This window comes from Marmota monax, unplaced genomic scaffold, assembly GCF_021218885.2.
Source record: "Marmota monax isolate L192 unplaced genomic scaffold, Marmota_monax_Labrador192_F-V1.1 WCK01_AAM20220418_F8-fsc00066, whole genome shotgun sequence".
NCBI classification, from domain to species: Eukaryota; Metazoa; Chordata; class Mammalia; order Rodentia; family Sciuridae; genus Marmota; species Marmota monax.
In genome coordinates, this window is record NW_026692805.1 from 5,478,325 (window position 1) to 5,494,103 (window position 15,779).

Here is a 15,779-nt window from a genome sequence, read left to right on the forward strand (position 1 = left end):
TTGTAAAGAAGTTGATCTCTGTGAAAGCATGAGTATATTATACAATCTAACATAGTTCTATAAATCATTTTGTTTTAAAGAAAGTATAAAGATAGAACAGAAGTTCTCCAGTATTTGCCACTGGCTCCCATAATTTCTGTTTATTTTCTGTGAAAATTCTGAAGAGTGGGGGTGATATGTAGGCCTTAGTCTCAAACAATAACAAATCAATATAGGAAAAATAATAATAAAAATAACTTTACTCAAACACAAAGCAAACTACAGATAACTGTCAAGAAGGTAGTAAATAAAATTATAATGTTGAAGAGTAATAAACATAAATAGTAAGGACTTGCTACCTAAACAATAACAAGTCTTTCTGGAGTGTTAGATTTTGAGCAGTGCCAGAAGACACAGATATAAAAATCATTAAATAAGGGAAACACCAGGATAAAACAGAGGCAAGACTAAGTTGACAGAACACAGTGCGTGTTAGAAATATGTATGTTAGATGATGGCAAAAGTTAGGATAAGTATGAATTTGACATGTAGGCAACAGGTAAGGAAGAATTAGAGGCAAACATATTTGTTAAGAAGAAAAAGGTCATGGCAAAAATTATGGTATGTAAACATATTAAGAATTCATATTCATTCTTATGTAATTTATGGTATTATAGTTTACCGGGAAAAGTTAACTATTCAATTATAAAGTATCTTTCTACAATTTCTACTGTTGTACTGAGAAGAAAGACTTGAATTGAAAGCTAATTGCACAGCAAAACATTATTCAAAAGTTATTATAAATGGTCTCCTGTAATGGCTACATTATTAGCTACCATTTTTCTTTAAAACATAATTAAAAAGCTTGATCTTACTCAATAAAATTTGGGATCCAAACACCATAAAATAAAATGATCAATATAATGAAACAGTCCCTTTAAGAATTCTGTCTTAATTTAGAGGAATTTAAAGTACCTGCAAGTGTGAGGGCTCATATTTCTGGCACATAGAGAGAAAAGTAATATCAGAATTAAATAAGAGTTTAATCTGGAAATATAACTGAAGGGTAACTAACACTGGATTCAGGTAGGGGAAAACCACACAGGAGAGTCAGATAGGGGAACCATAGATTTAAAATACTAAAAGTAGGAAAATAGCCATTCAATTTTAAAGGCATAGTTAAATTATAAAAGTGGAACATAAAATTTAGATTAAGTATAAAATTTTAATGTCCATGGATCATATCTTTATATAAGTAAAAGGAAAAATTCTTGTATAACCCTTACTTTCTAGATGTACTATCTATATTACAAACTATTAAAGAGATACACCTGAATTACTATTTATACTTTTTATTTTGCTTACATATAGATGTGTTCACAAAAGATAAATTTCACTTATTTCTCCCTAACCCTTCATATTTCATTTGTATTACTTCAATACCTGATAATCCTACTACTAGTAAAATACTCCTTTTATCAGATATAGTAATAAACTCTACCTTTATAAGGAAATAACCAAAATAAAGTTTTAATTACAAATTTCTGCTTTTTTAATAAGCAGCATACTTCATGGTAGGGTCTTTTTTATGTGCTTTTACTTTTTTGGGAGGGCGGGAGGTGGGGGGGTATGGGGATTGAATTCAGGGGCACTAGACTGTAAGCCACATCCGCAACCCTAATTTATTGAGAGAGAGGGTCTCATTCAATTGCTTAGTGCCTTGCTTTTGTTGAGGCTGGCTTTGAACTCCTGATCCTCCTGGCTCAGCCTCCTGAGGTGCTGGGATTACAGGTTTGCACCAGTGTGCCCAGCTGTGTTTTTACTTTTTATTCTCATTCTAATGATAAAATATCATCCCATTATCTGATACTATTATCACAAAAAAGTTTAATCACCTTATTAACTTTAAACTCCTTCACATCCATTACTTCCTGATGTTTAAACTGACTGCTATTAGTAATAGGGATGATGGGGATGGCATAAGTAGGTTTCATTGGCTGTCTCTGTGCCATAACCTCAGACATGATCTCTCCATTGTAGTCACCCAAATTATACCTGAAATGATAAAAAACGAAGTTTAAAACGATGATATACAAAGAGCATGTGATGTTTTGATAAATATACATACTGTGAAATGATTACTATGATGAAGCTAATTAACATATCTATCACCTCACAGTATGTAGGGGGGTCTGATTTCCTTGAAGCAAATTTCAAGAATACAATACATTGTTATTAACTATTCTGTACATTAGGTCTTCAAAACTTATTCATTTTATGACCACAACTTCATACCTTCTGATCAACATACAAAAATGTACAATCTTTACTTGTCAATTATACCTAAATAAAGCTGGGAGGAAAATAAAGTTTAAAAAAGTTACTTTTGAAAGTATAAATCCTTATGACTATTTTATAACTGAAATATAATTATAAACATCAATTGGACATAAGGTAATTAAGTCTAGTTAAACCTGAACTATTTGCTGAATGTCTATTAAAATTAAAGATTAAATAATCCTTTTGTTTCTTCCTTCTACTTTTTTGTCTCATAGCTTTTTCTTGACACATAATGACACTGGGAAAAAAGAATACTTGGAATCTTGCCTTAACAATTTTGGTGAAAGATTGGTGGAAAAGTAGAAATTAATGCATAAAATGGTGTTGAGAAATTTCCTACTAATTGTAACTGTCTGTACTAAAACCCAAATTTCTTGTGATTTCTTTCAGAAAAATTAAACAGTGATTTTCTTACTGAGAAATATGGCAGTCAGACTTGAAGTTTTTGTTGTGTACCTCACTACCATTCCCCCTTCTTTTCTTTACTTTTTTTATTAAAACCACCAATTATTTAATGGGCTGGGGAAATAGCTCAGTTGGTAAAGTACTTGTCTAGCATGCACAAGGCTCTGGGTTCAATCCCCAGTACCACAAAAACAAACAAAACCCAATTATTTAAAAAGTGTGTGTATACATACATATAAATAATTAGTACTATCAAGTGAACAAAACAAAATACAAAAATGTTCTCTCTCTCAAAGCCCTATACACAACAAGTAAGAACAAATGAAAGAGATTTCAAAATGGAAAGAAATATCTGATACATTTCACAGTTAGTGAGCCCAGTCACTTTTAAAGAAAATAAAGACAGGAATACATGTAAAATTATACAAGCTTAGTATCACATCACACATTTAAACAGTTTCTATTATTAAAAGTATATATTCTGTAATTACAGATAATTGCTCAGGAAATAAATTAACTCAATATACCAAAATGCTACTGCTACCATACTTCCTAATACTATTAAAATATACTTTACCTCTTTTCCATAATTTCCAGTGTTAAGTGCAATAGCTCCCTTTTACTCTTTTCTCTTCTTTTTATCATTTCTAGAATAGTAACAGCCCGACTTAGATCTCGACGCAGCTTAAGCATTTTTTCATAAGAGGCTTCATCATTTTTGCGATTCTGCAAATATTAAAGTTGCTTGTTTAATGTCAATAAGCACTCCTAATTAGTAGCACTGTGAGCCAAGTTACTGATACTTAAGAATGTATACATTTGAAGGGTTAAGAGAAGAGAGTATGGATCACCAGGAAATCAATTTTGTATAAGATTTTTAAGAGTATTAACATTAAAATATACCAGTACCAGCTCTACAGTAAATCTTAAGGTCAACTTATTTTCAATTATATCTTTCATTATAATTGTAAAGAGACACATTTAACAAAAATTAAATCAAAGAATTGAGATTAATTACTATAAATAATTTTTACAGATTTAAAGAAAAAAAAAAATCCAAAGTCACTTACTTTTCGAGTCTGCATTTTTTCAGTGCGTCTTCTAAAAGCCACATAAGGATCATTTGTGCTGGAACCATCTCGCTTTTCTTGTTTTACTGATGGGATAAGAGATGGCCCTCGACAGTTTTTTCTCTTTTTAATCCAGTATTCATAAACTTCTCTAATTAGTTCATCATCTTCTTTTAGCAGTAGTTTGGCTTCCTGCAGACTGACTGGCTAAATATAAAAACACTGTGTCATTTTCATATAATATATAGGGTTCAAAATTGTTATTTCTCAATTTAAATGACAATAATCAAAACTACAACAGTATTATACAATAGCAAACTTACATATTGTACCTTATACACTTAGCTAGGTGCTCTAAGCACACTCATTATTTTATCTAATTTTCACAATAATACAATGAAATTTATCATCCACATTATGGACAAGGAAACTGAGCCACAGAGAAATTTAAAGATATTGCTCAAGATTATACAGGTTAATAATAGGCAGAGATGAGATATGAATTCATACTTTTTTTTTTGGTTTGTGGGCACACATTTTATTGCACTTAATTTTTTATATGTCCATTTCCCCAGCAAAACATATTTATTCATCATTTTAATCCTCATAGCTCAGCACAGGGCCTGGCACAGAGTAGGCACTCAAATACTTGATCTTGAAAGCATGACCACTTATGCAACCATAATCCCCCTTCTACAGTATGAAGTAGGTGGATATTCAGCGTTCAGCTACTTTTGATGTACATTTTGCAGAATATATAATTCCCAAATTACATTAGTGATTTCACACTTTAAAAAGCCAGCCCATATTGCCTGCACACCACAACTTTTACCTTCCCTTTATTTTCTTTGTTCTTTCCATTTATAAGAGCCCTGGTCCACTGAACAATTTTTGATCCTATAAAACTTTTTTAGTTCAGTTTTTGTCACATATAAAAGCTGTATGTCGAGACTGAAGATTATCCACTATCTTCTTTTCTATCTCTATACCTTTTTCTACATCTTCCTCTGATAGCAATAACTTGGTTTCTGAGTCTTTGGTAACAATAATAACAAAGGAATGTATTGACTCAAGGATATTAGCCACCACCAGTTGATGTTGATAAACTTCCAAAGCATTCCGAGCACGATTAATTACGATAGAGGGGTCGGTCTCCAACTTAAAGGAAATTATAAAGGCTTTGGGAGTCCAATCTTTAACCAAAGAATAAAGCATTTTTGGCACCATCTTCATTGTTATCTGCAGTGGGTCCCCAGATGACTGGATCTTGTGTTCAGGCATTTCAGAGACAGGAACATAGAAATCTGACAGGGCCGCAGCTAGGTAAAACATCGCAGAAGGCCCTAGTGGACTGAGCGCTTGGGTAGCAGCCTTCAGCAGATGCAAATAGTCTGCCAAAGTGGAGAACTCTACAGACAGGAAGGTGCCGGCAGCCGCTGCTTCTTGGTAGCTCCTCAAAGCCACAGCGAAGCCCAGGAGTGCATTCTCCTCGGCCTCCAGGCTCAGCACGCCCGACTTAGTTGGGCCAGAAGGCCGCAGGACCTACAGCCAGGTCTGAAGTGGGAAGCGGTGGGCAAAGAGGAAAGAGGAACGAGCGCGGTACAAGAACAGGACCCCGTAGCCTGCAGCCAGGAAGGCCTTGGCCGAAATTGCACCGAGCCGCTGCGATGCTGAAGTTGTCCAGAAAGCGCACTGGCTGCGCTTCTAGAGGGACCTTGGTGGCGCCTGACGTGACCAACACCACCCACCGGCCCTGTGCGCCTAGCCCGGCCGCGAAGCGAGCCATAACCGCGGCAGAGCGAGCAGCACCCCAAGGCTGGGGGAACTCGGAGACGAGGTCCATTTCCTCCATCAGTGCCGGAGTTCCCTGCGCACGCCCCTGAATTCGTACTTTTTAAACATCAAAGCCTGCTCCCTTAGCTCCCTTCAGGATCACGCAATTTCAATAAAACATAGGCATTTACACAGTACATACATACATTATATGAAAATGGAATTGTACCTGCTGACCACTGCCTTTTTCTAGACGGTCAATCATTTCCTCAAATTGCAATGGACAGATGTCCATTTTCTTTTTTAATTTATTCACAAATACTTCATCTTCAGAATCCAAATCATAATCAGGCTGTTCAGCATCCAAACTAAAAGCTGACATAAGAAACCGTAAACAATCATTTGCTGTGTGAATTCATCAACAAAAACTTCTCACAGATGTCTGGATAAAAGCAAGACCTGGATTTTCTAAGGAAAAAAGATTTTTAGATTTTGCTTCAGAGCCACAAACAATCTAAGTTCACAGATATATTATTCATATTCATCTTTACTACAAATAGATAAAAATGATAAAAGACAATGAATAGGATACCCTCCACCCACTCTAAAAGCAAATAAACTAGAAGTCCTTTACTAAAAACATCAAAGGATTATTAAATGTGTCTGGTGGAACCATGTGGAAATGCCATTTTTGTAGCTCAAAAATCACATATTAGCAATTTCATATAGTTTACCATAATATAAAATGATAAGGTCCTTATGTCATTATTTTTAAGTACTATCTTACAGATCATTAAACTACTTTACCAAAAGCTTAGGGACTGGTAGTTAAAGATGAAGTGTTAAAACCCACTACCAATAACAGTGACAGCTGTCAGTGAGTGCATTCCTGCCAAGGAGATTTATTCTCCTTGAGAATCACTATCATGACAATGGAAATGTGAGGTTTATTTCACAGATCTGTCATCAAGAATCACTTGCCATTCAATTATTTATCCAAATTAAGCTAGGTTGTTATTGATATAAGCAAAAATATTAAATAGTTTGATATAAAAATATTTCCTGCCCTTCTCTTGGTTAATTCCTTCTCCCTTAGAGTCTAAATACTCATACACTAAAATGGTATGAGGATCTTTTTACCTAGTCTCTCTAATGTCATCTGTACTTTATGAACCAGCAATGTTAAACTTTATATATTTCATAGAGTGTGCTATTAGCTGTTTTCTGACTACCCACAAAATACGCCAATGCCTATTTAATGTTTTTAACATTCAGTCAAATATCACTCCTTTGGAATCCTTTCTTGACTGTCCCTCACCCAATAAGTGATTCCTAACTTTCCTTAGTAGAAACTAGGAAGCCTCATGCCAGAAAAATAGGTTGTATAAAAGTGTACACTATGTTATATAAATTACAGGCAATTCAGACATGTACCTAAAAGTTATGGCACGCAGGTTAAAAAAATCTGCTCCAGATTACTTTCTTTCTATCATACCATTTTCTGTATATACTTTATAATCTACTTGTTAAGCATGTACCTCCCCATGATCTCTTTTAAGGGGAAGCATATGTGTTCTTTTTATCTCCACATCTCCAAGTGGAAATAAAGTAACATATTTCCTCTTGTATGTCATCTCTGCTTGAAAATTAATAGTATTCTAATGTTATGAAAAACCAGTCATCCATTAGTAAAGTCTGTGATAGATTAAGAGGAAAATATTTGGCTACCAAATACCAGCCATCATGCTTCAAGCTTAACATAGTAACTGACCCAGAGGAATCCAGTATATACATGAAGAATTAAATGTACTATTAAACTATTTTATTTTCTGCTTTGACCTATACCACTTACTTAACATTCCTGATTTAAGTAAGTAGATATTCAGACCCTATAAAAATCTCTAGATATTAGTCTCTCTGAATGATTTTCCATAATTTCATTTTGTTTGCAACTATACATAAACACGCTTTTGGAAATCTTTAAGGAGACTGAAACTGTTAGATTAAAAACACTTGATTCTTTTTGTTCCTAACCAAATTAATTCTGATCTGTGTTGTCCCATATGGTAACCCTAAGCTATATGTAGCTAATTGCATTTGTATTAATTATGTAAAATTTAGTGCTAAATATCTAATGTGCCTAGTGGATATTCTGTACTAAACACCAAAGATTATGTCTGTCATTATGAAAAGTTCTACTAAAGAGGGCTAATTCAGATATTCCAGAAAGCCAAATTCACAGAGACTAACTACCAATGTTCTGCCTTCCAACATTTGTATTTTGAATATTTTTAGGATCTCATCTATACAATATACTTTGGTATCCTCCACATAAAATTTACTTTTCTTTAGATCAAATCACAATCACAAAATTTAACTATTCATGAAAACTGAAAAAGCTTATTTAGTATCACCTTTATTTTTACATCAAACAACAACAACATACTTCTGGTATAAATTGTATTATCAATGACAAATCACATTCAACATATCAGGCAACTGAAGCAAGACTAGAAAGTAAGATTTCTATCACATCTATCAGGGAGCTCAATGTCTTTTCCATTGAAAGGATATGACAAAGTCCTCTTACCTTTGTAAGAGGATTTTCTAAAATAATAAACACGACGCTACTTGTTAGAGAATATTAAAATCCTATAGCAAAGCTAACATGTAAAGATCTACTTTAGACTATACAAAGTTCTCATAAAAAAATTTACTTTAGGATGATATTAATGTATAATTTAGCGTTAGGTGAACCTGCAGCTTCCAACTACAGCTCAACCTGAGCTGATAAAGATGCAGCAATATTTACCATTGCCTTAGAAATAGTATTGCTGTAGACTTTCTGGACTCGTTAATGAAAAGAAAGGGATGATAAAAACCTAATTAGGTTCTGTCAATTAAAATGAGACCTACCTAGTCAGTTGTTGTTAAATAATAGAAATGACTCTTTAAAATACCGATAAACCCAGATTTATGTATAATTAAAAACAACAACAACAACAACATGCTGAGGGTGTTGTGGCTTAATGGTAGAGTCCTTGGCTAGCATGTACCTACTAGTTCCTCATTCAATCCCTAAAACCACAAAGCAAAAGCAAAACCAACCAGTATTAGATGTGATTCACAGATGTAAATCTTTTATATAAGTCTAAGGGAAAAGAACACAAAATACATAAAAATCGGTTAGATATTTTTATGAGGAAATAAAATGTGGACGATGGCCCCTAGGGGATGCCTAAAACCTTGGACAGTAAAAAAAACATATAATTAATGTCTTTTCCAACTTAACTAAGTACTTATCAAGTACTGTGGCCCTAACTTTTGCAGTGTGAGATGCAATAGCAAAGCTAGTATGAATTTCTTCTTCCTTCTTCATAATTTTGCAGACAGGACATTCATTCTTATCATACATTTTAGCAACCACAGCATGTGATTTTTTTTTAAGTTGAGAACTTTCACCTTTTCACTTAAAGGAAGGACTTTATATCTTCTCTTTGGCATCACTGCTTTTGTCCTTTGGGGCTTTTATCAAATAAAATTAAGGTTACTTGAACAAAAGCACAGATGCTGTGACACCTGTTTTGATAACCTAGTTACCTATGAATGGCTAATGAAGGGGTAGTATACACAGTGTGGATACGTTAGAAAAAGGAACACTTTATGTCTCAGGAAGGATGAACTATAATTTAAAACTCATGAATTGTTTATTTCTGGAATTTCCCACTCAATATTTTCAGATCATGGGTGATCATGAGTAACTGAAACTTTATAAATAAGGAGGAGTTACTATATTTAGAGTCTAATAATAGAGGTGCAATGATATGAATGTCTATTAACAGTGCCTTTCATGGGTCAAACTAAGAGTACATTGGGTGGATATGTCCATAACTCTAAATAGCATTCTGAAAATGCAAGACACAAATAGTGAAAGGATATCTGGGTTCAAAAAATAGCACAAAATATGGATTAGGGACAGAATATAATCCCTGACGCTGAGGAGGAATTTCTCACACCAGTTTTGATGCAAACATTATTGGTAAAGTCAATAATAGGGGTAAAATTTGCCAACTAATGTTTGATGAAATGTTGATACATAACATGTAATAAAGAGATCTGAAAAATGATGGATTAAAAGTTAAATAAATTGAATATCTCAAGACTGTAAGAGCCTATAAAACAGCACTAATATGCATATGACTCTGGGTGTTGGGGGAGGGGAACAAAATATGCAAATTCCCAAACATATTTAATCATAGTCTTTTCAGGGAATACAAATTATCTATTTAAAAACTCCAAGCTTGCATAACATTAGTTTAGGAGCAAACTGGAAATTGGGGTACTTGAAATGAACCAGTTCATTTGTTTAGGTAAAGTTCCTAAAGAATTATACATATACACTATACATATAATTATAGAATTCCTAAAGAATTCAAGAACAACTTACTAGATCACCTAGCAGCCTGTATTTAATTTTACCTTTGTAAAAATTTGCACTATAGCTTTTCCTTATTTTAGTATATTAAAAACTAATACAGGGCTGGGGTTGTAGCCTCAGTGGCAGAAGGCTTGCCTAGCTCGTGTGGGGCACTGGTTTGATCCTCGGCATCACATAAAAATAAACCAAAAAAGGGCATTATATCTATCTACAACTAAAAATTAAAAAAACAAAAACTAATACCAATTTTTAAAAATTAACATCATTTTTATTCAATTTCTTCTAGAAAACAAAAGAGAAAGAACACTTTCCAGGTCCATCTATGATGCCAGTATTACTGATACTGAAACCAGACAAGATAGATACTGAGACCTTTCATAAACTGAGATGCAAAAATCCTTGGTTAGCAAAAATTCTATCCAATGTATGAGAAAAAATGTCTGAGGGGCTGGGATTGTGGCTCAGTGGTAGAGCGCTGCTTGCCTTGTACGTGTGAGGCACTAGGTTCAATCCTCAGCACCACATAAAAATAAATAAAAGTATTATGTCCATCTACAACTAAAAAAAAATCATAAAAATGATATATTCCAAATATGGAAGTGTAGTCCAATATTTGAAAATCAATAAGTGTAACCTACCATATTAACAGGCTGAGGAAGAAGAAAAAGAAAAAACCACAGGATATCAATTGTTGCTAAAAGAGCATGCAGAAAAAATTCAACATCCATTCATGATAAAAATTCTCAGTATGAGAACTAGGGGGAACTTCAACCTCATAAGAAACCACATGAAAAAAATCTACAGGGTCTGGGGTTGTGGCTCAGTGATAGAGCACTTGTCTAGCACGTATGAGGCACTGGGTTCAAACCGCAGCATCACATAAAAATAAATAAATAAATAAACCCTACAGCTCTCTGTACCATGTACAGCCAGAGGAATGAGAAGTTGTGCTCCATTTGTGTATAACGAATGTGTCAAAATACATTCTACTATCATGTATAACTGATTAGAACAAATTTTTTAAAAAGAAAAAACTAGAGCTAACTTCATATTTATTAATGACATTGAATTATTCCCTTCTAATAGTAGAAATGAGGCAAAGATATTAGTTATCTTGCCACTCTTATTTTTTAGCTCTCATCACTCTCATTACTCACATAGTACTAAAGTGCCTGCCATTATAATAAGACAAGAAAAGAAATTAAAGGCATGCAACTAAGGAAAAAAGCAGGGGAGCTCTAAAAGACTCCCAAGATAATTCATAATTATACAGTCAGAATTTAATATGTTGTCTCTTTTTTCATTTTGTTGTTGTGATCTGTTATGAAACAGGGTCTCACTGTGTTACTCAAGCTGTGAATTCCTGGGCTCAAGTTACCTCCTTCTTCGTCCTCCTGAGTATCTGGGACTACAGGTACATGCCAGACCCTGTGTCTATGTCTTAAATGTAATTAAACAAGAGTGTACAACTAAAACAAACTGCTTGTGGTTTACTATAAAGAAACCCCTAGTGAATTGGAGAAATTCTTCTTTTAAAGGAAATGAATACTATTAGGCCAAAGAGTTAATGATGAAAAAAAAAATCACAAGTTAAAAAAATATCAGAATGTCAATATATAAAAGCCAAAATGGACTACACTTTTGGCTTTTATATTTAAAAACTGTGAAATCAGTGTTTATAATCTGGGACAGAAAAAAATGAATCATATAGGGAAAGGGTTAAAAGAAGCAGAAAACTAGCTAATGAGTTAAGAATTAGTTAAAACTGGTTCTCAATGTGCTTACATGGATTAGAAAAAATAAAAATAAAAAACCCTAAAAATAAAGATATAGTAATATATTAAGACATATTAATACTAAGGCTACAAACTCTGTTCATTATCACCAAATATGGTAGATATTAAAGGACCATTTCTACTGGAAAAAAACTAACAATACCAAGTGAAACAAATTCCCAAGTAGAACATTAAAGTTTTAAAAACTAGCATATCACTCTGCTAGCAGAAAAAAACACACCAGGGCTTAGCAAACTATGGCCCATAGGCCTACTCTGGCCTGCCACCTATTTTTATGAATAAAGTTTTATCAAAACACAGACATGTTGATTTGTTTATGTATTCTCTACAGCTGCTTTGATACTACAATAGCAGAATAGTTGTGCCAGAGAATGAATGATACCCCAAGTCTAAAATATTTTTTTATCTGATTCTTTACAGGAAAAATTTGCTAAATTTGACTTAAGAGTTAATACTTTTAATATTATTAATTCTGAAAAGAAAGAAAACTATTTCCATTCTGAGGCATATTCTTTATCCTATTTGTCTAAAGCAGCCTAAGATCCCATAGTGGAATAAAACTGAAAGTCTATGATGAAAAATGCTAATAATTTTTGGTCAGATATCTCAAAAACCATTTTAGAAGGAGAAAATGTGGTCTAATAACTCTCAAGTTGATGTTAGTCAGCAGGTATCTGTGAGGTTATATAAATATGAAAAAATAACAATCATTAAAAAAAGTAACTACTTACGCTGTATGTGAATGAGCTGCTTTGGCATCTTAAATTCCCCAGGATATATAGATTCATAGTAAGCAATATTACTCTCTGCCTCTGGAACTGGTATAACCATGTTATCCCTCTTCTCGCCATATACCTGCTGTGCTGAAATAGCCCGCTGAAGATGATGTTCCTAAAAAGAGGGGGAAATAATGTAAGTTTATGTATTTAAGGAGCAGCAAATAGAAAATATAGTCATGCAGAGGTTTTTGCTCATTTGTTTTTAAAACAGCTATATTTTAGTAGTAGGTCTTGAAAGCATGGTGTTAACAATACAACTAATGGTGTAAACATTTTAAGTAGAAATGAGAAGATTTTGCTACAAACACTTGACTCCTCAGTTTTTCTGCACCTTTACTTAAAAGGTACTACACCAAATGGAGTTATAAAGATTTTAAGTTTACTAAAACTGAGATGAAAGAAAATATCTGAACTTACTACATGAAGAAAGCAAACTGTGTATAAAAATTATTTTATTGATTCAAATCTATTCATACAGTACTTTGTAAATCTAGAATTTTCTTTTAAACAAATCAACTGATAGAATCTTTACAAAGACGGGTAGAAATTATTATCTTCTCCATTTTTAGTTTATGAAATTGACACAGATTAAAATCCTGGTCATTTGTCTTTCCTATCAACTACCAGAGCCTTTCCTGGACAGCAGCAGAATTGTGCCCTAGACCTAGACTCAGGCCGCATGGATTAGAATCTAACTCCAACACTGAAACAAACTGACTCCTGGCAAGAAGCTTTAGTCTTCTAAAACTGTTTCCTCCAGTAAGAGATAAATGCAATCTACAGAGTTGGTTGGAGATTTTAAGTAAGATAAATGTGAGTAAAATATTTAGTATAACAGATGCTTAAATTTTGGTTGTTACCATCCAGGAAGGTTTTATTAGTTTGATACTAGTACCAGCTGCCATAAAAATATTGTTCTCACCCAGTTATCAACACTGAATTTTGGCATATACTTTATTAAACAATTATAGGTACCTGTGTATTACATAAATGTATCACTAGTGAAAAACATTCCAACAGTATGAAAAGTTTCAGTCTTCTTAGGTAGTCCCAGTTAAGAATGCATATATTCTTCGAAAATATATGTGTATGAATATATGTATGATCCTATTAAAGAGTAATAGTGTTTTTATTTTTATGTAGTTAAGAACATGACTTCTGTAAATAATACCCTGGATTCAAAAAATGGTTCCACAGTCTACTAGGTCAATGACTTTGGGACTTGTGAAAAATTATTATCTCCCAGGATAGTTTTATTATCTGTAAATGTACATTATATGCCTACCATATGGGATTGTGGTTAAGAAAAAATGCCTAAGATATAATAAGTACCCAATACCTGGTAGATGATGGCTATCTTTCCCCTATTAATGAAATAAAAGTTTTACATAGGTTTAGTTATCATTTATGACATTGCGTATGAATAATATTCTGTAAAAAATCACTTATTTACGTTTATATCCATTTTTCACAACTATGAAATAAAACTTTTGCTTATCAATATTACAGTGAATACTCAATGCTTTAAAAATCTTATATGTGTTTTATGTTGTATAGTACATCTCACATAAATAACTTGCTCATATCTTCAACAGTCAAGAAAATACTTCCCCTTTATATATGGTATATAGTGGAAAGATGTCATAATGTATACAACATACTTTCTACAGTTCCATAAAACATTCAGGATTCATAGATGAAAAAAACTGCAAAATATTAACCATTGTAGAATCTAGGTGGGTAGTATGGAGATGTTCATTGTATTGTTAACTTTTATAAAAATTTGAGAAAATTTACAATGAAAAAACAAAGAAGAGGGTTCTAATTCTAAGGGTCCTAGATGTATATAATACACAGCAAAAATGGTTAAGTTATTCTATTTTTTAAAAGTCTCAACAACTGGGGTAACTATTACCCTATACAATTTATATTTATTTCCTCCCAAAGTACTAAGTTTATGAGAAAGGGAGGAGACCAAATATATCAGGGTACCTGGAGAATAGTGAGGTGGGATAGTTGACAACTGCATGTACATGGGGTTTATGTGCCAGATCATGCACTCTTAGGGGTCATGTAAAGGATTTCCTCACACACATACACATTAAGAAGTACAATATTTAATGACATTGATAATAGAGTAAAAGGGCTAATCTGAAAATTGTATGTTAAGGAAATTTAATATTTTAAAGACACAATTGAACATATCTAATATGTAGAAAAAGGTCTAAAAGCATATACATACATAAACTAATCAACTTTTTAACTTTTATTCCCTTCTTTGCTTTATTTTTTTCATTGCACTTAATCTTATAATATGCTGTATAGTTGGTGTGTTTACTGTCATCACCTACCTGTTCCCTTACTTCCAATCTAAGCATCATGAAAGCAGAAATTTTTGTCTATTTTGCTTTCTGCTATAATATCACTATTCTGAAATGGTGCCAGAACAGAGCATGGTGCTTAAATGATGCATGCACGGGTGTATGTACACCCACATAAATATACATGCATACATACACATATAATTTCAAAGTATAATACCAAAAGATTAACAGTGTACCTCTGGGTGGCACACTTTTGAAACTTACTCTTTCATACTTTTATTTCTCATATTTTCTAAAAGATTCTTGCACTACTTTTTTTTTTTTTACACATAAAAATATGAATTTATTACACTAAATGATTTTCTAAATGATAATTTCTAAATGATATACTTTACATTCGTTGTATGTGTAGCTTTTCAGGTAAAGAAAGTATTTCAAAAATCTAAATCTATATACATTTATTTCCATGAAATAGCATTCAATTTTAAGTGAAAAACGGGATTGCTTTTGCTTTGAGCAGGGAGATGTAAATTACAAAGCCAAGTAACAAATCAATTAGAATATATGCTCTATACTCAATTATTTACTGAATGCCTTGATCAAATACCTAAGATGACACAACTCTAAAGTACAGTTATAAAAAGTTCAGAAGTTCCTTGAACATAGTACCTATCAGTGAAAGTTTTAAAGCAATCTATTTTCTGCTCTGAATAGGCTAGCATCCCCAAACTTTGTTCCCTGGGATACTCATTTCAAATTATCAACAGATAGTCTAATAAAGGTTTTAGTAGTCTATATCCATGAAAACAGAACAACTTTTCTAAAAAGAATTATTCATTAATAGCTCATACAAAACTTTTATAATACAGTTAAGA

The 15,779-nt window shown here is 32.9% G+C and overlaps 1 protein-coding gene and 1 pseudogene across 4 annotated transcripts in view; both read right to left on the bottom strand.

Moving 5' to 3' along the window:
- Epc1 (enhancer of polycomb homolog 1) overlaps nucleotides 1-15,779 on the bottom strand; it is a 94,825-nt gene that overhangs the window by 14,770 nt on the left and 64,276 nt on the right. For all 4 annotated transcript variants that reach the window (XM_046448229.2, XM_046448227.2, XM_046448228.2 and 1 more), the window contains exons 2-6: nucleotides 12,533-12,692; nucleotides 5,797-5,942; nucleotides 3,795-4,001; nucleotides 3,302-3,450; nucleotides 1,875-2,034 (exon numbers count right to left, since the gene is read on the bottom strand). In XM_046448229.2, the coding sequence (XP_046304185.1) occupies nucleotides 1,875-2,034; nucleotides 3,302-3,450; nucleotides 3,795-4,001; nucleotides 5,797-5,942; nucleotides 12,533-12,692 (822 nt within the window). The remainder of the gene's footprint in view (nucleotides 1-1,874; nucleotides 2,035-3,301; nucleotides 3,451-3,794; nucleotides 4,002-5,796; nucleotides 5,943-12,532; nucleotides 12,693-15,779) is intronic.
- LOC124095126 (phosphopantothenate--cysteine ligase-like) lies at nucleotides 4,008-5,790 on the bottom strand (annotated as a pseudogene).